Source organism: Lates calcarifer, linkage group LG12 (assembly GCF_001640805.2).
Source record: "Lates calcarifer isolate ASB-BC8 linkage group LG12, TLL_Latcal_v3, whole genome shotgun sequence".
Classification (NCBI taxonomy): domain Eukaryota; kingdom Metazoa; phylum Chordata; class Actinopteri; family Centropomidae; genus Lates; species Lates calcarifer.
The window spans coordinates 16,987,590-17,014,654 of NC_066844.1; the positions used below are offsets into that span (position 1 = coordinate 16,987,590).

At 42.6% G+C, this 27,065-nt stretch overlaps 2 protein-coding genes across 3 annotated transcripts; one reads left to right on the forward strand and one right to left on the reverse strand.

The window, feature by feature from the left end:
* Nucleotides 1-5,431, forward strand: glrx (glutaredoxin (thioltransferase)). Its single transcript, XM_018700306.2, has 3 exons — nt 1-307; nt 1,950-2,081; nt 4,885-5,431. Exons 1-2 carry the CDS (start codon nt 101-103, stop codon nt 2,061-2,063), a joined length of 321 nt encoding a protein of 106 aa, XP_018555822.1. The 5' UTR covers nt 1-100; the 3' UTR covers nt 2,064-2,081; nt 4,885-5,431.
* Nucleotides 4,905-26,050, reverse strand: rhobtb3 (Rho related BTB domain containing 3). 2 transcript variants are annotated; one of them, XM_018700304.2, is made up of 14 exons: nt 25,459-26,050; nt 24,884-25,115; nt 23,807-23,999; nt 21,109-21,266; nt 20,650-20,758; nt 17,663-17,858; nt 17,313-17,509; nt 12,071-12,180; nt 10,626-10,731; nt 9,682-9,855; nt 7,164-7,232; nt 6,309-6,475; nt 5,925-6,021; nt 4,905-5,025 (listed from the first exon to the last, which is right to left on the reverse strand). In XM_018700304.2, coding segments are annotated over exons 1-14 (1,929 nt in total). In that variant the 5' UTR covers nt 25,461-26,050; the 3' UTR covers nt 4,905-4,906. The 2 variants fall into 2 exon arrangements, with proteins under 2 accessions (XP_018555820.2, XP_018555821.2); XM_018700305.2 differs by lacking the exon at nt 7,164-7,232 and having other exon boundaries at nt 25,459-26,042.
* Nucleotides 26,051-27,065: the final 1,015 nt, after the last annotated feature.

The following is a 27,065-nucleotide window of genomic DNA, read 5'->3' on the forward strand; positions in this document are numbered from 1 at the left end:
GGCATAATTGTCAAAGAGCAGACCTATCCTTTTTCTTCTCCTCCATTGATGCCAATTTTCTCCCTTTAGCCCACGATCACTTCGAGCCGAGCGACTGAAAATGGCGCAGCAGTTCGTACAGACCAAAATCAAAGGAGACAAAGTGGTGCTGTTCATCAAGCCCACGTGCTCGTTCTGCATCATGGCCCAAGACGTTTTGTCCAAATACAAGTTCAAACCGGGACATCTGGAGTGTGTTGATATAAGTGGACGCAGCGACATGAGCAATATGCAGGACTATTTCCTGGAACTTACCGGAGCACGCACGGTAAACAGTCTCCACACAATCATTGGTCTCACTTAGTAAATAACAGAAGAGACTCAGTTTGAGCTACACAAGAGGAGTTTACGTGTGTCTAAAGAAATTATGTGTCGTTTTTACGGAAAACGAGGCCATTTTAACTTCATTGCAGTGACACCGAAAGCGAAAAAAAAAAAACTGAAACTAAAACAGCTGAGCAATGATAGCCTTATTAGCTATGATAAAAACGTTAGGTGGTGTAACATTTCTGTTTATTTGATGATTTATTTGTGGACTACAGTGGCCATTAAATCCGTAACTGAGGACTCAATTAAAGTTCAGTATGAAATCAATCAGGGCGTCTTCAATAGGAACTGCGCAAGCACAGCACACATTACTCAGCCTTACGAAGCATTATGAAGTCTGGGACTTGGACTCTTGACACCAGTCTGATTTATAAAATAAAGGTTTAAAACTAGGTGTAGTTTGTATTGTTATGTGTTTTTTTGTATGTCTGTGCATCCATGAGATCTATATTATAGCGGATGTAATACTGTGATACCAATACTTTGTCGTAGCCTATTATTGGATAAATTGACCAATTAGTTACCTGATAATATTAATTTAGAAATCACATCATTTTACTGCCAGAAGTTCTGCTCATTAATTTGCAGCATTGTACCTATTGGTCTGACACACCCAGATATATTAAAGGGATAGTTGCTATGGTTAAGAACAGGATGGTGAAATCTGTGATACCTTTCAGCCACGACATTAAAACCACTGTCGAGTGAAGTGAATAACTTTGATCATTTTGTTACAGTACAGTGTTCTGCTGGGAAACCGTCGGCCCTGGGATTCAGTTGGATCATGTTACCTTGATGTGTACCACCCACCTAAACATCACTGCAGACCAAGCACACATACCATGGCAGCGACACTCCCCAGTGGCAGTGGCCTTCCCCAGCAGGACAGCGCTCTCACCACACCACAAAAACTGCTTAGAATTATCTCGAGGTGTTGATTTGGCTTCCAAACTCCCCAGATCCCAGTCTGATCCAGTATCTGTGGGATGCACTAGAGCAAGCCAGATCCATGGAGGACCCACTCCGCAATCCACAGGACCCAAAGGATCTGCTGCCAATGTCCCCTCGTGCAAGACACCACAGGACACCCTCAGAGGTCCTGTGTTCATGCGTCGACAGCTCAGAGCTGTTTTGGCTGCACAAGGGGGACCTACACAATATTAGGCAGATCCAACAGATCCAAACCTGGATCAGGTTGGAATCTGAGGAGTTTGGAAGCCAGGTCAACACCTTGGGTTCTTTGTTGCGTTCCTCTAGATATTTCTGAGCAGTTTTTGTGGTGTGGTGGGAGCCCTGCCATTGGAGACTGTCATGTGAGATGTGCTTGGTCTGCAGTGATGTTTAGGTGGGTGGGACGTGTCAAAGTAACATCCAGACGAATGCCAGCACCCAGGGTTTCTCAGCAGAACACTGTATTGTAATAAAATTATTAATGTTACTCACCGCACCATGTCATGGTTTTAATGTTGTGGCTGATCTGTGTGCGTAATTGTGTTGCCTAGCTCTGTCATATGCCATGCAAAGTCAGTGACTGCATATTCACCAGCCGCTTCCTTGTTTAACTTGTGTCCATTTAAATGCAGGTCCCGCGGGTGTTCATCGGAGAGGAGTGCATTGGAGGCGGCAGTGATGTGGCAGCGCTGGATAAGAGTGGTAAACTGAAGGGCATGCTGCAATCCATTGGAGCCCTGCAGTGACATACTCCAAACCCCCAGGTACAGGACACTGCACAGACTCATCACGACGCACCTTTCCCTTACCCCACATTAACACACACTCAAGTAACGTGAAAGACAGAGGGGACTGGTGGTGGAGAGAGGGGAAAAATGACCCAGAGCGAGTCATTAAGGACATAAATTTGTAACAGTACGCTCTCATTAGTGTAGGAAGAAATAAATGAAAGAGAATAAGACGCCTGAGGTGGTGCTCAAAGAGATCAGGAATAATTACTCTGTGGTAAAGGCAGGGGTAAAATCTGCTCTAAGCCCACACTGTGTCACATCCTTGTGAAAGTGTACAGATGGTTAACGAATGAAAGGAAACACCTGAGCAAATGGGTGGAGGAACATAAAGATGCACACAGGGTGTCTTGTAGATGTCACCTCACCCTCTTGTAAACATAACAAAGCCCTCTTTCATTCATAAAACCGTGACTACATAAACACTCATTGTTGGTGTTGTCAGATGGAACAGTAAAGTCTGTCAAGAATTGATGACTCTAATCTGACACAGTGTGGAAGACAAAGATGTAGTGTAGCCTAACTGCATTCTCTATCAGCATCATCAAACCACCAAATGAAGGAATGTCTTTTTGAAGAATGCTGTTTAGAGCACTGAAGCAGTTCTGGAAGCTTGAGGTGGCCCAACAGGTTTTCTTTTACTTTGTCATCCATACCACACAAACACCTGGTTGTGCCTGTACAACAGTGTACAAACACAACAGAGCACAGACATTCATCAAGTCTGTGGTGTGTTCATTCTAAAACATGTCTTTATTTAAAGTTAGACGTCATGTTATCTACAGTCTGTACAACACAGGCCCAGTCGGAGCCACATGTGTCTCCACATACAGGGTGTGGATGCAGTACCGGGGTACACTTTGTTTCAGAGTCCTGTGTTTCAGCTGCTATTTAGATTGGGATTGTTTTTGTTTTTTTTTCTGGCCAGACACACACTTTGATTGTTGTGTTACTGCAGCACTTTGTTGTCATTGCTAAATGCACACCAACCACTTACACAATGTCTGTCAACTTGTGACAGTGATTGTGGTCTGAACTATCTACACAGCCCTGCATGTGCTGGATAAGAACACAGCTAGGTGCAGTTTGTTGGTTATTGATGACTGATACTGATCCACTGTATGGAAAACTAGTCACAAATGTTACTTTTGATCTTCTTTGCTTTCATTTTGTTGTTCTGCCTGTGTATCCCAGTTGTTTTTTGTTTGTTTTTTTCAAATCAATAATTTTACTTCTTCCTTTTAAAATGAATAGCAGTGAAACACTGGACTGTAAAACAGTATGACCCGAAGAAAAAAAGTCATTAATGTCCACACACAGTATAGTTTACAAAAATAATTGCAGCACCAATAAATCATAATCTCATTATGATTAAAAACAACTTATCAAAGAAAAGGGATAAAATAAATATTGTGTACCCACCCAGAGGCATTGTGGTTGTAGTGTACCAACTTATGTTCATGATATGGTTGTTTTTCGTAAATCTTTATGCCTCTTCTGTACACAGTAAATGCTACAAAAGGCCCCTCGCCTTTCTGTGTGTGACAGGAACAGACCCTTATTATTTGTTATTGCAGATATATAAGGAATTAGTTTCAACATTATTTCATATTAACCTGCAAAGGAAATGAAGTAAAAATCCAGCTTAAATGAAAAATACATTGGTTATTGTTTTGGATTTTGGTGTACACAGCACTTGATTTTGATAACAGGCTATGCGTAGTTTAATTTCAGAATTGAATTTTCAAGTCATTTCTCAATGAAAGTGAAACGGCCTCATCTGACACGGACTATAGCGGAAATGTATTCCCTCTCACATGGTAATACAATCAGCCTGGCTCTGAGACACCGGCTGACTGTTGCATTACAGATCTGAAAAAATCGAATAAAAGAATTATAATTAAATTGGTCCTGCTTGTATGCTAAACTGAGGGTCTGGTACATTACAGATGAAAATGAGAATGACTGTAGTTTTACCAAGTAGCTTTCCCACTTTGCTCTGTGTTAATGTAGGTCACCGCCCGGATGAAATACTTACTGAGCCACTGAGAAATTAGGGGCTCAAGAGTTATTTCAGCTTAAGAAATGCTGCAAGTACACATGTTTACATTTTTTTAGAGCCAGCAGGACACAGATGCATCATGGGCCATCATGGGTTTAATTTAAGATGGAGCAGTCCCCTGTGCAGCGTACTTAAGAGACACAGGCTCCCCTCCCGAGGTGTCGCGTAGCAAAGAAAAAACATCAGCACAATTTTCCCACCTGAAGTCACATTACCTGTTACTGGAGTTTGAAACAGTCTGCATGTAATCCTGGTCATGGTTGTCTAACAGATGTGTGGTCATTTGATATATTTCTACTTGTAATGGAGCCATTTTGTGTCAATGTTCATCTTCAAAATCCACCATTTTGCATCAGCTAATAGAAATATAATCTTTCGCAGAGCTTCTGGCCGGTGGCCAGACAGTCATTTTAATTCATATTGGGTTTAACGGATCAGTCTTTTTGTGTTGCTCATGATGAACAGTCATTATGCAAAGGACGCACATATTCCTTCAGGGCAAGAGAGGCGTGTCACACACAACGCTGTCCTGTTGGTTGAGTCTAACGCTGTCTTCCTCTGCAGTGGTGTCCCCCCAGAGTCAGCCCCTCATCCAGCAGTACAGAAAAAAATGTTTCCTCTGTTTCCCCGCATGTTGATGAGCAGTCTCACTCTTTGTCATCATTTTGTCCTTCAATTGCCTCCTCCTCCTCTCTCCCCTCCCCCTGTTTTGCACAGGCCTTTGGCGTCCAGGTGGGGGTCACATGACTATGCAGCGGGACTTGCGTAGCTTGCGTCGCCGCTGCTGGTACTCGCTGAGCTCCTGCAGGTAGCCTCTGGATGGCCAACGTAGTCTCTCCACCTGCTCGCGTTCCTCCTCTGGAACACACACAAACGCAAAGACATATAACTCTAATCTACTGCAAACACAACTATGGGATGATTTTCTGATTTTCTGATAAAACCATTACAGCAAGACTACTGTACTTGGCACAGAGTCTCACACACACACACACACACACACACACACACACACACACACACAGTAACAACTCCTTGGACTGTTGCCATGAACACTGCCAACGAGGCTGAAATATCTGATAAGATTTTGTTTACACCAACAAGCAACAGAAGACCAACAGTGACCGATCATGTGCTGTTTCCTTTTGCTGGCCTTTGACTTTTGCTTGTGGCCTTCAGTATCCGTCCAATGACCTTAAATAAGTCTTGTGTGTATGACTAATGATCACAATAAAAAAAATGCTAATGCTACTAACCAGAGAAATGTTGCCGTTAATCTTTATAATTAGCCTGTCTTTAGGTGCTTTTATGTGGTCTTTTAAATGCAAAAGACAATTGTATAATAACCGAGAGGCAAATAGAAGCACTATATATAACTCAAGCATAAACTTATAGTATTAAAAATAAACATAAATACTATAAGGAGGCATTCGTAACAGCTGCTAATACATAAATACTGCCATATGGTTCTGTATGGCAGAAAAGCATTAAATACAGAGGTTTTCTCAGGTGTCTGTGACCATGTCTAAACTCAAAAATACAAAGCTCACTCCCTGTTCTCCAGTATTCATCAGTAGACACCTTGCACCTTATATGTTTTGTACAGTGTTGACCATTTGACAAAAATGAGAAGCCTGGCATTTGTAGCATTTATCTGAGGCTAAATTATTTTTTAAATGAAGTCTGAAACTCTGTAAGGGGAAAAAAATCAAGCAGAAATGAGCTGTTTTTAGTTTTTGCATAAATCACACACTGACCTGAGAGCTCCAAGAAGTCAGGTTTGTGACTGAAGATTAGGTAGTTGTTGGCGATGAAGTGGAGGAGCCAGACGTACAGCTGCTCTGCATTGTGGCACTGAGAATGAACAGAAGTGGAGACAACACACCACATAACAGTTATTCTATTGAGAATTAATGCTTTAGGCCTCAGGCTTCAGCAAGTTAAGCTTGCCACAAAATAACATTGCATAGGACTATATGTATATGTATGTATGTATGTATGTATGTATGTGTATGTGTATATATATATATACATACATACACACACACACACACACACACACACATACATACATATAGATATATTCTCTAATCATCTCTCTTGCCCCCCTTTAAACCCTCTCTGTGCAAAGCTGGACTGACCTTTGCTCTGCGGAGTAGTCGGACCACGCTGATACCCGTTGATGCCAGCTCTCTACTGGGCATGCTCTGAAGGTAAGCGCACACGCAGACCTCACACAGGTGCTGCAGACGTTTCACCTGGTACATCTCGGCACAGACCAGCACGGCCATGGCCTGCAGCACACTGGCTGGACACACAAACACACACGCAACACTGGCTGATATACTGTACACTCATGTAGACATGTAGACAATTCCCCTCGTCTCTACAGAGCATTTTAGTATCTTTCAGCACATTGTTTTGTTTTTCCATACCACAGCTTTAATCGTTTTGATTCACTGTCAGCGCTATCGTTTGCTGTGTTTCCAGCTGCAGCCGTAAGCTGAGTTCAGCGCTGATACTGATAAACTACCTGCTCTTGCAAAGAGACAAAGCTGAATACAGTAGCATGTTTAGCAACTATTTCCCTCAGAAGTTGCTCGAGACCAAAGCAGAGATTAAGGGAGAGGAGAGAAAATGTTGGTCATATATCCATCAGGTGGCAAGAAAAATAACTCCAATATAATGATAATATAGCTCCTACTGGCTATATGTGATTGTTTTCTGATACATCTGCCATTACTATATGTAGCCATATAAATTGATAATATGTCAATGATACAATATTACAACTTGGTATGCTGCTCCCATGTGGCCAAAGAAAATAAATTAATGCAGCATTAAGAGGTAAATACTGCAAAAAAATGAAAAATATGGCTTTGCTACGGTATCAACGGTGCTATGTTCACCTATCATATGGTGTTTACAAACATCATGTATTTATGCCATTTTTATTTCTTTATAAGTCATATTGCAGTCAGTGTAGTCTACAGTACCTCCTTTGTGCAGTGCTTCACACTGCACCAACAGTTGGTTGAGTGTCCAGCATATTTCATGGAAATCTCCTGATAAAACACATGATTTCTGCAGTTACAACAAATGTCATCACATGGTCTTAATCTCAACCGTGTGTTTATGAATAGACCTCAGTAGTTGAATCACATTAGGCTAAATAAAACAAATGCTAATTTTGCCATTGCTTTTTTTTTTTTTTTTTTTTTTAACACTGTCAAATTACATCTTTAGATACACACAAGCAAAAAATGTCAGACAGGTACTTTAAGTCCTATTATGTGATGTCAAAATGTCAAAGTGAATCACTCCTGCTGCAGCCCAAAACGTGTCATTTATGGGAGCCAAACACCACCCTCAACATCTCTCCCTACCCCCCTATAAACACTAATTCGGCTGCATATGACAGGCTGGTGCACTGTCAGCTGAGCAGCAACCATACAGAGGGTTTGTTCTGTTTGACTGCAGAATCACCCAAAACAGAAATTAGCATTAAAATGTATTCTACTGTCATATGTGCGGTATACATTATTTATGTGAATGAAAGACTCCAACCACGCTCCTCCTTTGATTTTGCACCCTTCATTTTTGTTGCTACTGGTGGAGTTACCTTGCTTTGACCTTGAGTGCTGAGCTTCTTACGCAACAGTGCAGCGGCTGCAGCCTCTGGAGCTGTTTCATGGCTTTAATTTCCTGTTCCCATGACTCAACCTGAGGCTGTATCTCTGGAGACAGCTTGTTTACCCTCCTTGTACCTAAGCTGGATCTTAAGGATTGCTTGTCGAAGTTTGTCATGATCTTTTCATCAAAACATCTCATGCCACAGAGAAAGGGGGATCGTCTGCTCCTGAGAGCCGCTTATTCAGAACTGATTATTCCGAAGCTTTTCACTGTCAATCCAGCAGCTGCATTATGTAACAAAACTGGAAAGGAAGATGACACTGAATGTTATAATTAACACTGTAATTCTGCAACTAAAAGTTTGTTATATGGCTTTTTTGTTATCTATTAAGGAACATAACACAATGCTTTTTTGTGCTTTCTGAATGTATAATCATCTGTAGTTATAAGGCTTAATCCAAGAGGGACTGCAGCTGTGATATCACCATGGTTGTCATGAAAGTACACACACATGCACCCTCACACGCACACACACACACACATACCCCAACAAAAGAACCAGACAGTACTGCAAAGGCTTGTGATTCAAAGCGGCATTAAGTCAACTTTTACCACTAGAGGGCAGAAAAACTAAAAGATAAACACAGCAACAGAACTTGATATATCAGCTTACTCAGTTGTTTTGGCCAACATATTAACAAATAATCGCACATGTTGCAGATACAGAATGATATTAACATTGCATTGGAGTCCCTCTGTCCACCTGACCAATATTGACTGACAGTATGATCAGATACAAAAAAAATATGTCTTTTTAAATGTTTGTCTCTTACTTTGACCATACTATACGATTGGTGGGTGTAAGCCTAAGAATAGCCAATAGTTTTGAGTGAATTGGTTTGAATGTTTGGTTTGTCTGGCTGACAGATCAAAACAATGAGCTGAGTGTGGTTAAAAGCTACACAGAGCGTTGATTTTCAGTGGGATCAATAGTACAAGCAAAGCTTTCCCATTGTGAGAAGTCGCTAGCTTTATGCAGTTTTAAGGTTGTAGAAGCTCCTCAGATATTTTCTGTATGTAATGTACTGTAGCTCATATTCATCACAAGAGAGTATTATCAGCACTAATTACTTTGAAAATGCAGCACACGATGTGTCAGATAGTGACAGAGGAAAACGACAACACCACCACTTCTGGGGCTGTGATTTGGCATCATTAAAAGCAGATGAAGCAGTGATACCACGGGTTGATTTTGTCATCACTAAATCTAATTTAATTTTAAGCTCAGTGCTGTTCTCCGCACGCCTCCTGAGACTGACACTGGCAGCATGTCGCAGTCACACAGATGGTTGATGGGACATGTCATCTGCGCTTTTGTTTTAGACAGCGTTTAGCAGCAAGGCCTACAGGAAAGCACTACTGTACCATTCTCAAGTGTTTTCTGATTGGGGGATTGGTGCTTATTTCCATGGTACTTTTACATTACATTAGAGGTCCACTGTCTTTCTATAAAGAGCTGTCACATTGTCAGTCAGACCCATAAAAAGCAACTTTCAGCTCAACCAAGCTTCTAATTCAAGTTATTTTCCATTACTTAACTAAGTAAACTACTTTTATTTACAGCAGCAGCCTGAGGGTGTAGTTATAGGCAATGAATGAAGAGTGCAGTCAATCTCAGCACCATACAAAATCTGCTACAGGGTATAATTAGTCCACAGGATGAAGAGACGGGAGGGCCTTTCTATTACTATATTTAGGACCCCCCGCTGGAGATGTGTTTGCAGTTATAGGAGCCATTTAGTCATTAATCTTATTGTATACACAGTAGTGGTCACAGTGGTATAATTAAGTAGACGTCAGGGTTGTGTGCAGTAAACTCACCAGGACAGCAGGAGTCAGTGTAGAGGTACTCCAGGAAAGAGAGGAAAGTATCTGAGGACACTCCGTGGATGGGCACCACTCGACTCCGGGCTTCTGCATACTTTCCACTAAACATGGCCGCCATGACATCACAGCGCGCCACCAACACCGCCCGGTGGGCTGGCAATACACTCCCTAGAACATAGACACACACACGCAAAATTAACATCCTAGGTTTAGAATTTCAGAGCAGGGTCTGGAAAAGTCCTAAAGAAGTGCACACAGGTCATAATTAATACATTCATTCTTGAATGATAGTAACAGAATGCATCTTTGGCTTCGACTTCAATCAAACACTCTTATTGTCACTAACTTGTCTTTTTTTTGAATGATCACAGAGACCAAAACTAATTCAGTTTGGTTTGTTACAAGTGATGATCTGTCATAATGGGACATTTAAATGAACAAGAAACAAATGACATGTAAAGCCGGGGCGCAAGTCCTGACATAATCGCTGCCATTAATTGCCATTAATGGCTGGTGACAGCCCTCACCACACACCATCAGCAAGTCAGGGTTAAGAAAAATTCACAAAATTTATTTATTTATTTATTTTTAAATTTTCCCTTTGACCTCCAAGAGTTGAACTCTCCGCTCACTATAGTTTTTATGAGATAAGTATTGATTAGGATAGGCTTTTGGGCATTATATCTCTATTTCTCAGTTTGATCCTTTAATAGAAGTGCAGCTCATGGAAAAGCTTTTGGCTGAGATGAAACATGACAGGAGCGGAAGGCAGACAGTCGCTCGGACCATTTTATCTTATTTTGTGTCCAAATGGACGACCAGGCCCGGGAATGAGATCATAATTCAATCACGGCTAATAAAGAAGTGACCTTCCTCTGCTGTGTGACGGTGCATTTGTAAGCCTGCGTACGTCAGCGTACAGATCAGCCTGAACCCACCTTGCACCATGAAGATGACATCTGAGTAAAGAGGAGAATTGAAGAGGTTGACAAGAGTCTGGGGGCCGAGCTGAGCTGCTCGTGCACTCGGGGTATCCCTGGGGCCCTGCGCACGCACACACACACACACAATCAGTGCGAAGCAAGCCAAAAGAAATGGACAGAGAGTTAACATTCTTCTGCTGGATGTCAGGTGCTAGTTACCAGCACAATTGCAATTCTGTGCATCTATCCCACCTCCCCTGTGGAATACAAATGGCCTCTCTGCCAGTCTTGCTTAGCGCTACCCAAACATACTTGACTGCAATGCCAAGAACAACATGATGAAACTGGCTAACACTGAAAACAGACTGAGAGCCAGACGGTCGTCCAAACTGTCTATTTATCAACACATTACTGCTCATTTAAAGGGCGAATAGTAGCATATATCTAAATACAGTAGGCTGCACTGTACAGCAGGTAGAATCAGCAGTACAAGAAAGTCTGTCAGCGTGTCTTTTTTTCGAGCAGAGTGCATGTGGTTTTGTTAGGTCCGCAAATAAGTGTCGTCAACGCATTACCATTACGCGACCTTTCTCAGTCAGCTGAAGCACAAAGAACTCCATATTCTCAGAGGGAGAGTTCAGCAAACACTGAGTCCTCAGTAAAGGCAGCAACAGAATCAAGCCTCTTTGATTTTGTAAAACAATGGAAAGCTTATGAAAAGCAAATTTCAGCCCGGACTCACAGAGTGAGACGACCCGGAGGTGTTTGCAGAGGATAAGATCAAATCACGACATCAGGACATTAGGGTGTCTCATCGCGTTAAAGTGGCCCTGCCGTCTTTCGGTGTACCGCCTCAGGTAGAAGACCTAGTTCTATCCAGATGGGTTGGTACACCATGCATGGTGCCAAAGGCTTGTCAGATGTACCCATGTCATATCTCCTGATCTCTCTCTAAGTGTTTGAGTCTGCTGCCTATTACAGAGAGCCAACTCGTGTTTTCTTTCCAGTGACGGGACACTACAGATGTGACGCTGCAGTTGTTAACCTAATGTTGAATATCATGTCTGATGTCTGGTGTGATCTCCTTACAGATCTTATGTTGTGCTTTTGCTCCCTTGGGAGCATCTCTTGTTTATTTTGTGCTAATTCCCTCAGTGTCTGAGAGGTGATTACGAGCACTAATTATGTAAACATGCTAATTATAGCTACATTATTACTGCGCTGTTTCTAAACAAGGTCTTGCTAATTAATGAGCTGTTAGACTGCAACCACAAAAACATGTGTTTATACCTTCAAAAAACAAGTTTGACACATTATAGATATTTAACCTCTTTTGCTGGGGAGGGAGGGGCGTTATAGCATACACACCATAAGATCTCCCAATCTCAAACAGGGCCTTTATGAAATCTGTGAGTATTTAAGAAATTGAGTAGAGGTGATTTTAAAATTGAAGATCTCACCCTGTCTCTCCCGATGAGAGATCGTATTTGCTCCATAAGCTGAGCAACAGCCAGAGAGTTCTTCAGCTTCTCTTCCAGGGCCTCCTGGAGGTGCTCCCACTCCCACGCTCCTACAAAACATCCACAAACACACTGATTCTGTGGACCCACATTAGTATGGTTTACAGAAACGCAGAGGCAAACTCTTTTCCAGCTGGCACTGTGCTCTGACCACCCACATACCTTACACTAAATACTCAGAGCCTGTTTTTGACAAAGTTGGCTTGTTCTAAAATTTGTCTGCTTATATAATGTACAGTGGTTATGGGTGGGTCAGCCAGGCCAGACTCTTTTGAGAAAACAAAAGGCTTTTGCAAAACGCACAAATGACTTTAATATATCTCATTCAAAGTTAGTTAGTTGATTTGTTTTTACGTTAATTTGATGTAAGTTACTTTTTTTCAGCTGGTTGCTGACTACAAATCAAATATATTTTATATTTTGAACAAATATCGTATAAAGATATTTAAAGCTTTAATCTTGTGTTCACATTTTAATTACAGGTATAGCCATATGTGTAATTAAACAGCCACGCTAGCGACTCCACTAAGGCCCAGCGGTGCAAATGCAAACATCAGCATGCTAACATGCTCGCAATGACAATACTAGCATGCTGTTTTGTAGCAGGTAATGTTTACCACATTCGCCATCTTACTTTAGGGTGTTAGCATGCTAACATTATTAAGAAGCTCTAATCACAAAGTGCATCTAGGGCTGATGGGAATGTCATTATCTTTGCAGGTTTTTGGTCAAAATGGAAGTACTGCACAAAATGCAATTTTGCATAGATGCCATGCGGTTGACAGGAACACACTAAAAAACACAAATATGAGCCTCATGATGGGGGATCACCTGATTTGACCTCAGTAGGAATCATGACAATCCATCCAATACTCGTTGGGATATTTCAGTCTGAACCATATTGGTCGACTATCCAACCAACAGACCAACACTGCCATCCCTAGAGCCACACAACTAGCAAGGCTTAAAATTATTGATATAGAGTAAACAAACACGCAAAACAGAAATTTGGGCTGTGATATACATTAAGTTAATCTCAACCAAATGGATGTGAAATATAAAGACCCTGTGACTAGCAGCGCTGATATACATTATTAAACAGCTATTAAAATACAGAAATGACAAAGTAAACTTTCATTTTCTAAACATGTACACCTCATTTCAGTGGTTTACTCCTTTCTAAAGCCTGCAGCTTGATTGAGGTTGCGCACTCTGCCACACTGGGACATAAACAGACTGTCGAGGGAAGAAGGGAGCTGGACTGGGCAGGATTTAGCTCATCATTAGTTCATAATGACGGTATTTCAGCTGATAGAGGGATTACCTCAACACACGGTCCCAGATAATGGCACTGCAGACACCTCATAGTCAGGGTGAGAGATTAGCTCAGGAGCTGTGGTGCTGACATATGATGCAGCCAGACACCAAAAAACAGCACAGAATGGGCTGGTAGATGTTTTCATTGGTGCAACAGAAGGAAAATTAAAATATACATGCCAAAAACTGCCTCTACTTAATATCACAAATACAGTAACACCACCTACACACACAGAGACAAATACAAACAATTTACTAACAATGTACAGATTAACACTCATTCCCCAAAGGTTTACCTTAATCTCATCCATAACTGCCACATTCCTGACTCTAAACCAAACCCTAACAAAGACTGAAACCAGTGAAGTTTGTGTTTGAATTAAAACCAATCTCCCCCTACTGAGACATGCTGTCCCAAAAAACAACTAGCCTGTGGTCTAGAATGTGACCTCAAATAAGACCAGGGTGACCATAAACACACAATAATTCATCTATGTCACATACATGTAATACATGTGCTAAGCATGCACATGCACACAATAGTAACACAGTGACAAACCCAATAATTCAGTGGGATTCTACACAAGGAGACAGAGTCTCACAGTGTTAACATCACACAAGGCAAAGTCACAGCCCCTGTGACTGTCCACAGACACACTCAAGTGACATAAAAACCAAAAACCCAAGCGTGGAAAAAAAAAAAACCCATGAGTGTGACACTGTGTTTACAGGGATATGATATTGTTATGGAAATTTGTTCTGCTGAGCCAATAAAATGAGCTACTAGTGACAAATGAGTTGTATTGAATTGTGAGCAGGAGACACTTGTCCTGTCTCTAGCGAATCAAAGTACATCTTGTTGTGGATTTACTGCAAAGCAACATTGGCACAATATGCTCCCAATGTTTCTGTGGGCAAAGAAGGCATACATTCACGTCTGATTAGCCAATTCAAGGAAAAAAAAAATAACACTAATACAGAAACACACACATGCACACTGCATATGAGGTCAGCTGCTGTTAACATACAATCAAACCCACTGTGTTGAAGGTTAACATTAGTCATTTTTCACGCAAGACTCAACAACATCTCCCTGCAGTGTTTTATGGAAACGTGACATTCGTATTCTGCTCAGCACATGCACACACAGATTCCCTTTTCCGCCATTCGCCCCAAAACACACACACACACACCACATATTAACAGTATGGTCTACTGCCTAGCTCTCCCACCACCCAAACACTCTCACCATCACATTATCTCACAGAAATGCAGAAAAGCAGCATCTTACACTCCACCCCCTCTCTCACCCTTGCGTCCCGCCACCTTCGTTTTTCACCCCACTCTCAATTTTCCACCCCTTACTTTCCCATCTTCCTCCTCTCATTCTCTCTCATAAAAAAAACCCACATAAGGACTTATATGTGTGCGTGCAAATACACACTGCTCTCTCCGTCTCTCAACCGCTGGCTTTCTTATTCTTATTCATACAGTCACTCACAGAGACTCAGCCTAACCCTATAATCTTCTTCCCTTCTCCGCTCACCCCTCACAAGTACACATACACACTCAGCTTATGTGTTTGTGTGTCTGCCTCTTGTGTTTATGTGTGTGTGTGTGCACACGTGTGTTCATTCAGACCATAAGTACTGCTCACATACATGTTAAGAGGCAGTCCTGAATCAGATGTTAGCACAGCTTTTTTGCCTTATGGATTCCTGCACAATATGCAGCTTGTGATGAAGCACTGGCATGCACAGGCACTGAGATCTTACATGCAGCAAGCGCAGCACTGCAGACTATAAGCCGCGCGGACTGGGAAGATTTTCATTACCGTGCTAAAAGTGCAGAGAATATCACATGCCTGTTTATCTGGGCCTAATACACATTTTGGGTGCCACAATTTACAATGTCTACAAACATTTTGGCTGTACGTTTTATGCCTGCATATGCCTGTATCATTGTTACCGCGAGGTTAATATATGATGTTGTTCATTTTACATGACAGTTTCATCAGAGTTCATCACTTGTTGATGTAAATACGCGGCAGCTGTAACAGACTGCAGAGTCAGATTCTATCACCTAATCCCAGCAGCCATTAAAATGATGGAAGTTCAGTTTCTGCAGAGACGTCGCTCAGTGCACCTATCCGTTCATAACTGGCACCCATAATGTTTAATAGAACCAAGTTTGGCTGGAGATAAAGGAAACATGAGTGCTCCGAGATATCCAAGTACAAATGTGGGTTAAGAAAGCAGCCTAAGATCACACCATTACACGATGAATGATCAGGCCCTAGATTAAAATACTACAGTTGCTTACTATCAAGCACTTTCAGTTTGACTGATTTCTGTTCCTCGGCATAATGGAACATTGGACAAGACCCAATAGCAGGCAAACTGCCTTCTGCTGCCAGGGGACATTAATCATCACATCTAAATTATTGGAAAAAGAGTAACTGCTTTTGGAGAATGGAGTTCCCATGCTGTGGATCTCAGTCCAGCTCTGGTAGCTGTATTTACACTCCAGCAGTAATGTGCAGAAAGTGTCCAATATGGCACTGAAAGAACAGGAAGTATCAAGGCTGAAACACCAGCATCCAGTAATGTCTCTGATTCATGCATCACAAATAGAAAATGGGTTAATAGGACCGAGCACTTTCAGGTGTTTAGTAGCAGGAAGCTGATTTTTTCATTTCCTACAAACCGCGTAGTGTGATGGGCATAAGCTGTTTGAGCCATCCATGCTGAGTCCAGATTTCTCTGGACGAAGTGCGTGTTGGCTGCTGTTTTGGAGACACTTTTGTAATCTGATCTCCGCTTTCTATTTGGCATTTCCTGTGCAACTGATCCTGATGCCAGAATGTCAGTTTGGGCAACTTCATTCTGGTGAAATCACAGGGTTTTCATCAGTGGGGATCATGGGATGCTCTTCTGTGTTACTTCCATGTTGTTCTAATTTAGGTTGGTAGAGCACTCACTAAACTTCACCAGCTAGAGATACCAACTTTTCACCTAGATTATATTTACAGAGTGGACACATTATTTGATTAACTGGTCAGTTCAACAAAAAATAATTCTGAAAACTGAAATATCTCAATAGCTATTGGATGAATTGCCATGAAATCTGTACAGACATTGATTATGGTGATCACACACATTTACATTGACACTGTGGTAATGGTAGCATGCTGGTGTTGACAATTAAACTCAAAGCACAGTTTTGACTAGTACAGCCTCGCAGAGCTATTAGCATGGCTAGAGAATTCTTAATGTGAGAAGAATGTTAAACATAAATGCTAAAATATTCACACATCAGACTGAAGATGCTGGTTTTCTCAGATCTGCCAGGTGTGATCAAAAAGTTCTGAGACTGCAAATGCGCACACAGGTGCGAGCATCAACCTTTGTGATTAAGTATTTGCATCAACAAGATCGGGACCTGTGTCACACACATTTTTTGTGACCACCCACATGTGCACATTTGCAATTTCACCATGGAGCAGAGGCAGCACCATATCAGAGTCTGCAAGGATCTCTGTCAACAGGCCCATGATGACCTAACCTTCATGTCATGCACATTTTTTGGCCCCAGCAACAAAACTGTCGCCCCACTACTCGATTTGGCTTCCTCTGACTTCTTCCTTATCCCCACAATGAAATTCAAGCTGAACAGTAAACGTTTTTACACAGTGGAGGAGATCCAGTGCGAGTGTATATCACTGCACAAGGTGACTACTTCCAAGAGGATGGTGGCCAAATTTCAATCAGGTACACTTTTTGCTCATTATACAGTGGGTGCGGTCTCTAAACTTTCTGATCGCACCTCATACCCGAGTGTGCTGTGTTTGACTGGTGATTTTTACCTCTGTAAATAAACATGAGAGTCTCCCACAAGCACATACACAGGAGGGGGTCCTTCACTACCAGGCGGGATAGTCGTCCGGTCAGGTGCCCGTCTGATCGTGGCATGTCATCAATAATCCCACCATCCCAGGTAGAGAGTAGTGAATGGGGGCCTCCATCCCGCTCTCTGCAAACACACCGTGACTGTGGACGTTCCCTGTTCAACCAGATATGAAATTCAGCAGAGAATTCTTCACAGTTACAATAAAGAGGAGTGTGCAGGAAAAGTTTAGCTCCTACTGGCTACAGGCTCAGGTGGTGAAATAACTTATTAAGTGCCATCCTGTGACCGTGCTAATATCTCATCTACCTGGTCTTGGGGCCCAGGAGCAGCTGTCTGAAGTATGGGCTGACAGCACACAGCACAGCCGCGTGCGCCCAGCCCAGTTCTTTCCCAGAGTCCCCGGCGTAGAAAGCCACATCGGCAAACTGCACGCCACGCTCTAACAACCATTGCATGTCCTGGGAGAAGCTGGATTCCTCCACACGAATGGGGGGAAGACGAGCTAAATGGGGGGGGATGTAGCACAGAGGGTGAAAAGAAGAGAGAAGGATAAAAAAAGATAAGGAGGGTGAGTTCAATTAATGAACACTTACTGCTGAAATTCAGCTTGTTCCCTAAAGGGAAAATCCACCAAATCTGTTAAGTCCAGGAGTGTTATAATCTACACTAGTGGTGTACTCATTTTTCCTCAATCTACCTTGTCTGCTTCTACTAGTGAAAATGGGGTGTGTGGAGAGAGTGATTTTGACAGCAATAGTGTAGTGAGACCAGAGAGTGTAGAGAGCAGAGTGAGGCCAATGTCATGTTGTGCCCTGCCCTGTTACTCAAGTTAGAAAAAGCGCTTCCAGATATGTTTGTCTTTGCGCTAATGACAGACCTGCAAAGATGCAAGCTGAGGCTACTGCGCTAGAGTCTGGTCCACTGAGGAAATAAAGAAATTTCCATGCCTCTCTGTTCCACAGAGGATTTGTTCCTGCTTCTCTTAATCTTGAGGAACTGACACCAAAAGCTGACATTTAACAGATAGGTTTTAGATTATTTTGGAAATTTTAAAAATACATCAGTTAAGAAACAAAATTAACCAAGAATCCCAAGCAAGTCCAAAACCTGGTTGTAAAAAAGGTTAATGTTTAAAGAAGATGTAGAAAAACCGTCACAGACAAACCGTCACAGAGAAATGATTTGCAGAGAAATGAGTGTAACAGCGAATGCAAGAAAAATTCTGTAGTAAAAAAACTACAAATTGAAAAACCTTTTTGGTGCAACAACCTGTAAAGAAGGATTTCATAGAAAAACAAAGATGAAAATGGTGCTTTGTGATGCATGTATTCATGAATTCAGATTAATAAAATGAAAAAGCACAGAAAAGGAAAGCAAAGGAACTGGGAAGGGGGGGTGGTGCCATAAATCATTGTCCTATTATACTCCTATTCATGCTTAATACACACTGCCCCTTTGTGGACCTCATCTCCTTTTTTATGACCACTCACATTTAGCCGTGAAAATAGTACTGTTCCTGAATAAGCGCACGTCATATTTAATGCAAGCTTCACCCTAAGTAGAGGTAAGTAGTGTTGGACAGGCACCAATGAATCCTCCAGCACTCGCTGCCTTGTTTGGCAGGACTTAAAGCTGTCAGTCATTGCATCACATTTAAACACACAACAGCAAAGTGGTCAGATCAATATTTAACACTGGTTTGACAGTGTAGTTTGTGTTAAATACTCTCAGGTGTTTTGATTGCATGTGAAAAATGGCATACTGAAATGACAGTAGGAGAAGCAGCAGTTGTAAAGAAAAAGATTCTGTCCTTAATAGAATACAGCACTGGACTCCCTCCTTTTCAAAATATAGTGATGTTACTGAATCTATCTGTGGTGTGGGAGTTTTAATTATGTAATTTCAAATTCAGCATGCAGAAAGCTTTCAGTTTGTGGCAACACCCAGCAGTCAGGAATGGCAGCCGACTGCAGATTTAATCAGGCTGTCCCCTTGCCAATTAGGAGATAGAGTACCACAATCGAAAAAAGTCAAACATTAAGACAAAGGAAAACACATGGCGATCCAGCTTTGGCTTGTTTCTCTTAAGCTTTGTTACAATAATCAAATATGCTGTGCCTCTGCTTTCTGTAGTCCTGTCGGTTTTTGTCTCTTTTGATCACGGTAGGCACGGCAGTTTAACTCTCCTCACAGTTAGGATTTTGTGTTTGTGGAATCTGATTGGCTTAAAGGCTGCTTGATTAAGTGATTCAATGTTCTGCTTCTTACTAAAACCTTTCAATTTCAGTGTGGGCTGTTTAGACGCTTAATTAAAATTTAATCTGAAATTCTGAATTTCAAATAAGGAGATTACGACTAAATTAGAGTTTAAACAATAAGTCGATAATTAATTGTCTTGCAAAATGCCAAACAATCTCTGGTTGCAGCCTCTCAAATAAATAGAGGAGAACTGTGAGAGTTTGTCAGTTAACTGAATATCATTGGGTTTTGAACATCAGATAAACAAAACTATCTGCAGATGTCACCTTGGGCTCTGGAAAACTGTGACGGCCACTTGAAGCCCATCACAATTTCCTTGACATTAATTGATTAGGCGTTAAATTAACTGGATTAACTGCTAATGGAAATAACTGTTACAATGGGGTTGTGTAAAATTTAGAACACATAAAGAAGAACTGCATTAGGGATGGCTCTGGTTGGACAAGTGAGTTTGTAGCGTCCGGGTCAAATATCTAAACTGATTAAGAAAATTTAGTTAAGGAAAAGGTTAATGAGTAATCCTCTCCCATCCCACAACAACAATCACTACGGTGATTGTGCTCAAGGCACTAAACACTCAGTTGTTGCTGCGTCTGGCGTTGAAAAGAGCTCAGTCTAAAATTGATTCAGACGTCACTGAATAAAAGTAGTCTACCTAGCTCTTTGTCTCCCTTCTTATTTCCAGTTTGGAACAGAGAATATTGATCTGGATAAAACCTTTGTGCTCAGCTCTTTTTATGGCTTTGTAAGCTCAAGAAGAAACAATCCAGTCAGTCTGAATGTTCTCTATGCACCACAAAAACAGCAGTATAAAGCAACAATAATTACATAATAAAATAAAAATAAAATGACTTAATAATAACAATAATTATAATTAATTATATTTAAATATTTGATTTAAATTTTTCTGCAGGGAAAAAAAAGGTTAACATTGCCCAACTATCTGTAGAACTCAACAGGACACAAATACAGTGAATGCCATTCAAAATAACATTAGCAATATTCGTTTTTAGATACCGTAGTACTCCTCTGACCTGGTTGTTCTAAGTGAGGGGGACGGAGCTCGTTCACTTTATTTCCTCGCCTCTTCTCTGGCCTCTCTTTGGCTTTGTGTTTCAGACACTGAATCATGAAGTACTCCAGCTGAACAAATACAGAAATACACACATTAGTTCAAACACAAGGTGCAAAAATAGCACTGTTACATCATCAATTCTTTGCTTCGGAAGCATCTTCCTGAGAGGACCAGTGTGGCTACTTGTCCTTGTCTCCTCCACTCAGTATCTATCTGAAAATGTTGATCAAGTTGAAGAGACAGGAAGAGCTGCTGCTGTCACTGCTGCCCGTTGCGATTCAAGCATTGAAAAGTGTAACTTGCTCAGCATCTCTGACCTTATGTACTTCAGTGCTTATTTAACTACAGCAGCTGTAAAAATGTCTGGAGGTGTTGTCGTTAAATTCCTATTTAGATCTTTTGAGGTGTCGTCACTTACCACGCTGCCAAAGTAGCGACCCACAAAGACGTGGTTGAGGGAAGGCAACTCCAAGTAGGTGGCCCCCAGGTCCCGGGACAGCTGCAGACCTTCACTGTGAGGCACACAGCTGCTCCAGTCAGACGCACACAATGGGCACGTACAGGGAGGGCCCTCGTCTGAAAAAAGAGAGAAGGGAATTCAACTCTGAGATGAAACCATTCAAACTGTACACACTACTGAATCTAATAAATACTTAATGGGGATATATGAGAAGCAATGCATGAGTCACTGATACGAGTCTGTAGCTTTTTAGGATACATGAACCAAGTATATCTTGAACAGCTATTGCTGGAAATGTTTGTTTGTCTGGACTATGATATGAAATCCATGAAAAGGGCTACATGCTTAAAATATTAAACTAAAACAAGAAATCAGCTGCCATAAAAACCTTCAAATACAGCATTTGAATTCTTTATGTCCAAAACATACTCTGAAGGCAGAAGTCAGCTTCTAAATCTGCACAATGTGCTGATAAAAATCACAGAGCAGAGCAAGTGTTATACTTTCTATGGCCATAAACACACCCATTACATTTGTGGTTATGATCTACATGATCAGAGTCAAACTCCAGACTGGATCATCAGAGCACTCCGTAGGAGGGAAAAAGTATGCCAATACTAACACCAAAACGAATTAAAGAATCTGATAATATCATACAACAATATGCCAAATCTACTAAATAATAAAAATTTAATAAAATACAAGTCAAATATAATACCCCGTTTAGCATTTGTTAAAAGTGTCTTCTGAGCTGGACAAAAAAGTGCAAACAACACAAACTAAAAGCCACTTTGCACAATGAACAGAACACAAAACTGAAAACATATTTCGCAATAACAGAATATACAAACCAGATGCCACATGTGGTTTGATGGTGTAGACTCGCCCTTCTACCTAACTCCTCAGAGTGACTATGTAGACATCCCCTAAGGATTTTAAAAGGGAGGTTCTCTATGAGTACTTTTTCCATTTTTTAAAAAATATTGTTGTTTTCTCTTCTCCTATGTTTGCCCATGTTGGTTCCTGAAACAACAGATGTTGCTGTGGTGCTTCCAGGCCACTGTTTTTTGTTTTTTTTTTGTTTGTATTTTTTTTTAACACCCTTGCTATGTTTTGAGAAAAAAACCAAAAAATTCCTGTACAACAGCATGAGTATAAGATCATTTAAATGTGTAAAATCTGCAGCGGCACATGCACTAGGGCCAGCCATACTGTGGCATGTGTGTGAGGGGACCAGAGAGACAGAATCAGACAGAAAATTAGAGGGATTAGCTTGAAGGAGAAAAAAGGACTACAGAAAGACCGCACAAAGGAGGAGAGAGCCAGAGAGAAATAGAGAACAAGCGGGACATACAGCTAAGTGCTGAGGCATTTGATAAATCATAGTGCTAATAACCTACAGGCATGACACAGAGACGGAGCTAGACAGAGAGTGTGTGTGTGTGTGTATGTGAGAGAGAGAGGCGGAAGGAAAAGAAGAGTGTGTGTGAGCCGTCTGACAGGCAGTGACTTGGCATATCGGTGGTATGTTAGTGTGTGTGAGGGTGCGTGCGTGCCCTTGGATAAATCTGCCTGTGCTCCTGCGTTCAGCGCTGGTTTAATGGCTGCGTTAATGCACGTACAGCAGGGCTCTCTCCACCACAGCTGTGCCTTTAGGTGGTCTAAAAGTCAAGCAGCAGGAAACGCTCAGAGCTCAGCCGTCATTCTCTGCAGTCATGAGGGGATAGCATGAAAATACTCGCGGCAGCCGCAAACAAAAACACAAACAAAGGCTCTGGTGTACAGCTACCCAGCTAACCCTCTCTCCTTCTCTCACTCTCACTCTCACTCTCACTCTCACTCTCTCTCTCTCTCTCTCTCTCTCTCTCTCTCTCTCTCCTTCTGTATCTCTCTGTCTCCCAGCAAAGACTTGACTTACACTGTGATCATTCTGCAGTGAAGCTCTGACAGGATCTCAAAGTGTGTTGAGCAGATGAGCTAAAAATACAACCTGGTGCTTGTTTACAGAATCTGGATTTGACAAGGGTCAGCGTGTCTGCAAAAACACATGCAGACTCACCAAGGTGCAGATACACATGTATATTAATGCCTAATGTGTTCAGAAGTGTACAGTAAGGCTGCACCCATGCCCAGGTGCCCCCATGTAAGGGTCAAATTACTGTTGTAGTGCACTTTTGAGCCCTGACAGTGTATATTTAACTGCCGTTAGAGCTCATATCTGCTTACAAGGCTTCTAATGTGCAAAAAGTATGAACTTAAATGTCTTGCTTTGGTGTGTTTCCTACAGGCAAGCATGTGTGCTGACAGCCTGAAGGCAGCCAAGAGGAGATTTAATCATTGCGCACCCTCCTCATTGCTGGGAGGACATGCTAGAGGACACAAGGCGGTGATCTCCCAGGCTCAACAAAACGAGCATGATACGGTCCCGAAAGTCAAAATCAACAACTGAGCCGGCAGTAAATTAACCCTAAGATACCAGGATATCAACTTCAGTGACTGACAGATGAAGACATTTCGTACTTGCTTCCTCTCAAGCTCTATTGTTCACATACAACAATGATAAACTGTTAGAGGAGCCGTCAGTTGTCAAGGCGCTGTTAGCAAAACGAAACTCACTCTGGTTCAAACAAAAACACAGAACAAAAAGCGTCCTCACCGTTTAGCCGCGCTCCCACAGCGACTAGGATGACAGGTACACCCCAGTGTCTCAGGAGCGGGCGGAGTCTCGGGGCGTAGCCGTTCCTGACCTGCTGGAAGGCCAGCTTGTCAGTGACTGAATATTTAATGACCAGGATGTCCGCCTGCTCAAGAACTTTCCGTACGCTGGCCCAGTCGCTGTCCAACAAGTCCTGGAAAGGCAAGAAAAGGACAACAAAAACAAAGAGTAACAGGTCAGCAGAGGACAGACACACGAGAACCGCAACCAATCTGTACCATGAATCTCACCTCGTATAACCCTATCCTTTCCCCTCGGAGTCTCCCTATGTATAAATACCTCAGTATGGCTCTTGGGACTTTACCCCCAAGGCCCTGTGTGAGGCTCGCAGATCTAAACCAACCTGATTCAATTCATTAAGCAGCGGGGAAAAAGCACTTCAGAAAGCTTTGAACAATTTGGATAAAGAGACATACAATTAGACTGACAGACTTTTCCCCAGCACCACCCCTGACTGGGTTAGACAGCCCTATAATAGGACACATACAGTGCTGCTACAAAATCATAACAGTGCTTTCATTTCAAATTCATAGGCTATTAAGAACAAAAGTTCTTTCATCAGATTTTTTTTTTCTTTTTTCCTTTGCAGCGCATGTTAAAATAGCGTTCTACTAAGAATAGAGACATTTTTATAAAGCCTGCAATCACCACTGGAAGGCAAGTGGCCTTGGAATTTTAAAGGTTTTACGTCTTCTGAGGAGCAGAAGCAGAGTGAAATGTAAACAGCCTATCAGTTAAGTGACGCACGCTCTTTCACAATGATCAAAAATGACACTACTTTTTATGGCATGTTTGGCCTGGCCTAACCTTCCTCTGCAAATCAAGTGATTTGGTGTAACACAAGTAGGAGGGTGCAGGGGTAAGAGGCAAAGCAACACCTAAAAAGGACTCTCAAGGGTTCCTTTTATTTGGAGGTGGCAAATATGTCAAAGCAAAGATTCATACTGTGACAACCCATGCACCTCTCTTGTTTTTTCTCACTCTGTCCCGCACACAAACACACCACCAGCCTCTTACCCAGCTGGGACAATCTCGAACCACTACAGTCACATCTCCAAACACGCGTGAGGTATACTCCATGAAGGCCGGGTTGTGCAGGCTGCTCTCCAGGTCGCAGGGTCCCACCAGCGCTCCGTGACCCAGGTAGCTCCACAGCAGGCCTCCCTGCAGCTGCCCCTGGCCCATGATCTCCTCCCCGGGCCCGACTCCTCCGGGGCACTCGCTGCCCAGAGCCACGATGTGGATGGACCTGCAAGCCAGCATCGTGCACAAACACACACACATACACACACGGGCATATGATGATACAGGGGACGCAGCAACGAGGCGAGAGGAGGCACCTCTCTGGTCCTTATTATTCATGTCTATCACGGAGACAGTGCATCACTGTTATGTCACTGAAAATGACTGAGAATGGGCTTGCCAAGGCCTTTCTTACACCTGTGTGGATTATTATGGTTCAGTAAATCAGGCACTTTGAGAAATTACTGCTTTTACATTTAGAAAACACTAACAAAAATAAAGCATGCGACCATACCAGGGACCCTTTCTTCATACATCCCTTAATGAGTTGCAGCTTCAGGGAAACTTACATTGTGGTAACCGCGGTTTTGTTCCGCTGCTCTGTGCTATGGAGCCCGTTTCCCTCACGGTGCGTTTCCTCGCCAGTCTGCAGTCAGACTCGGCTTTTCCGCAATGAGCCGCGGCTCCGCTCCGTCGTTAATCCCTCTCATCAGTGGCTGGCCCCTCGGGAGCCCGGCTGCTGGGGAGTTTCGCATTCACTCGCATTTTTTCTTCCCCTCCCCTCCTCCGCGTCTCGTTATTCATTCATAAAAGCGGAGCCCGAAACCGTCCCGAACCGACCGCAGAGGCGCACCGGACAGCCCAGGCGGCGGAGCAGAAGAGTGTGTCAACAGCAGCGCCCATGGGCAGCCAATGCGCTAACAGACAAACAAGTTGTCAGTCGGCAGGAAACACAATTAACGACGAAGAGAGGGCAGCCTCGCGCCTCGGTGTCCAGACCGTATGAATGACGTCGGCGGATAAAACAAAGTCTCACTGGCAAAGAACAACTGCGAGAGAGAGAGAGAGAGAGAGAGAGAGAGAGAGAGAGAGAGAGAGAGAGAGAGAAGGCAACGGGCTGAACCGAGAGTGGTCGCGCCTGACTCAGCAACATGCACGCGGGCATACACACGAAGAGGCAGCGCGCGCCAACGCACACAAGTACCCTCACCAGGACCCTGCCTGTCGACGTGCTGGACATGACGGTGGTGTTCTGTTCACTCTTTACACGTTGTTGTCGTTTTGAAGCTGCTAGTTTCACCTGCAAGAACGAGAGCGTTTCTCCGTGATGAGTGCAATAGAAAACACGTGTGCCATTAACTTCCATTCTCCCCCTTGTCCCTGAATCTGAAAGACGGACACTAAATTCCAGCACATGAATAGACACAAAGGGAACTGCCATGAGGCACACCCCTGTGGGGATGCAGTGTAAATGATAGTGACAATAATGAGCAACTATTTGACAGCAAGAGAATGTGAAATACTTTTAACTGGCTTTGGGTGTGTTTTGTTGAGAGAGTCAGCTGCTGATAATAGATAATAACGAGATGTGGTAGTCCCTCTTGGACCAACTCCAGGGATTCCAGAGCTTTTTGAGAGGAAGAATAGCCTTAGCCTGAAAGGTTTAATCAGAGCCTCTTGTGTCATTCACAACCGCAATGAATAATGCAAGACATAAAACCAACAGAGGGTATTTAGGCCTTTGGTTTGAATGCCCAGCAACATTAAATCCATGCTGCTTACATGCAGTGCAATACTCTCCTGAAATAAGACACACTAGCCCTGCTAAGCACATTCCCCCAGACAGTCTGCTCTTTATCATGACAAACAGCCCTCCACTTGACCTCCTGCAAATGACCACCTGCACATAATAGTTCCTGCCTTGTATCAAGATTCTCAAATTGACTACATAATCATATTTTAATATTTAATGTGTATGTAGTAACCCCCCCCACCCCCCACCCCTCGGCTGCATGTGACCCAGGGCTCTGTGCGTTCTTCTTGACTCTATTCAAAGTGCCACATAGGCTGAGGCCCTCAGACTGCTGTAGTTTGCTGTAGGCCACCAACATCATTCATGCAGAGAGGAGCATCATACACCAGAGCCTTTGTGAGCTCAATTCATGGCATTTGCAGT

Coding starts and splice junctions, on each gene's coding strand:
- glrx (XM_018700306.2), top strand. CDS start 101: ATGGCGCAGCAGTTCGTACAGACCAAAATCAAAGGAGACAAAGTGGTG. Junction 308..1,949: donor AACTTACCGGAGCACGCACG/GTAAACAGTCTC, acceptor ATTTAAATGCAG/GTCCCGCGGGTGTTCATCGG.
- rhobtb3 (XM_018700304.2), bottom strand. Junction 10,732..12,070: donor CTCTCATCGGGAGAGACAGG/GTGAGATCTTCA, acceptor GTGCGTGCGCAG/GGCCCCAGGGATACCCCGAG. Junction 6,476..7,163: donor TGAAGCACTGCACAAAGGAG/GTACTGTAGACT, acceptor TTGTGTGTCCAG/CCAGTGTGCTGCAGGCCATG.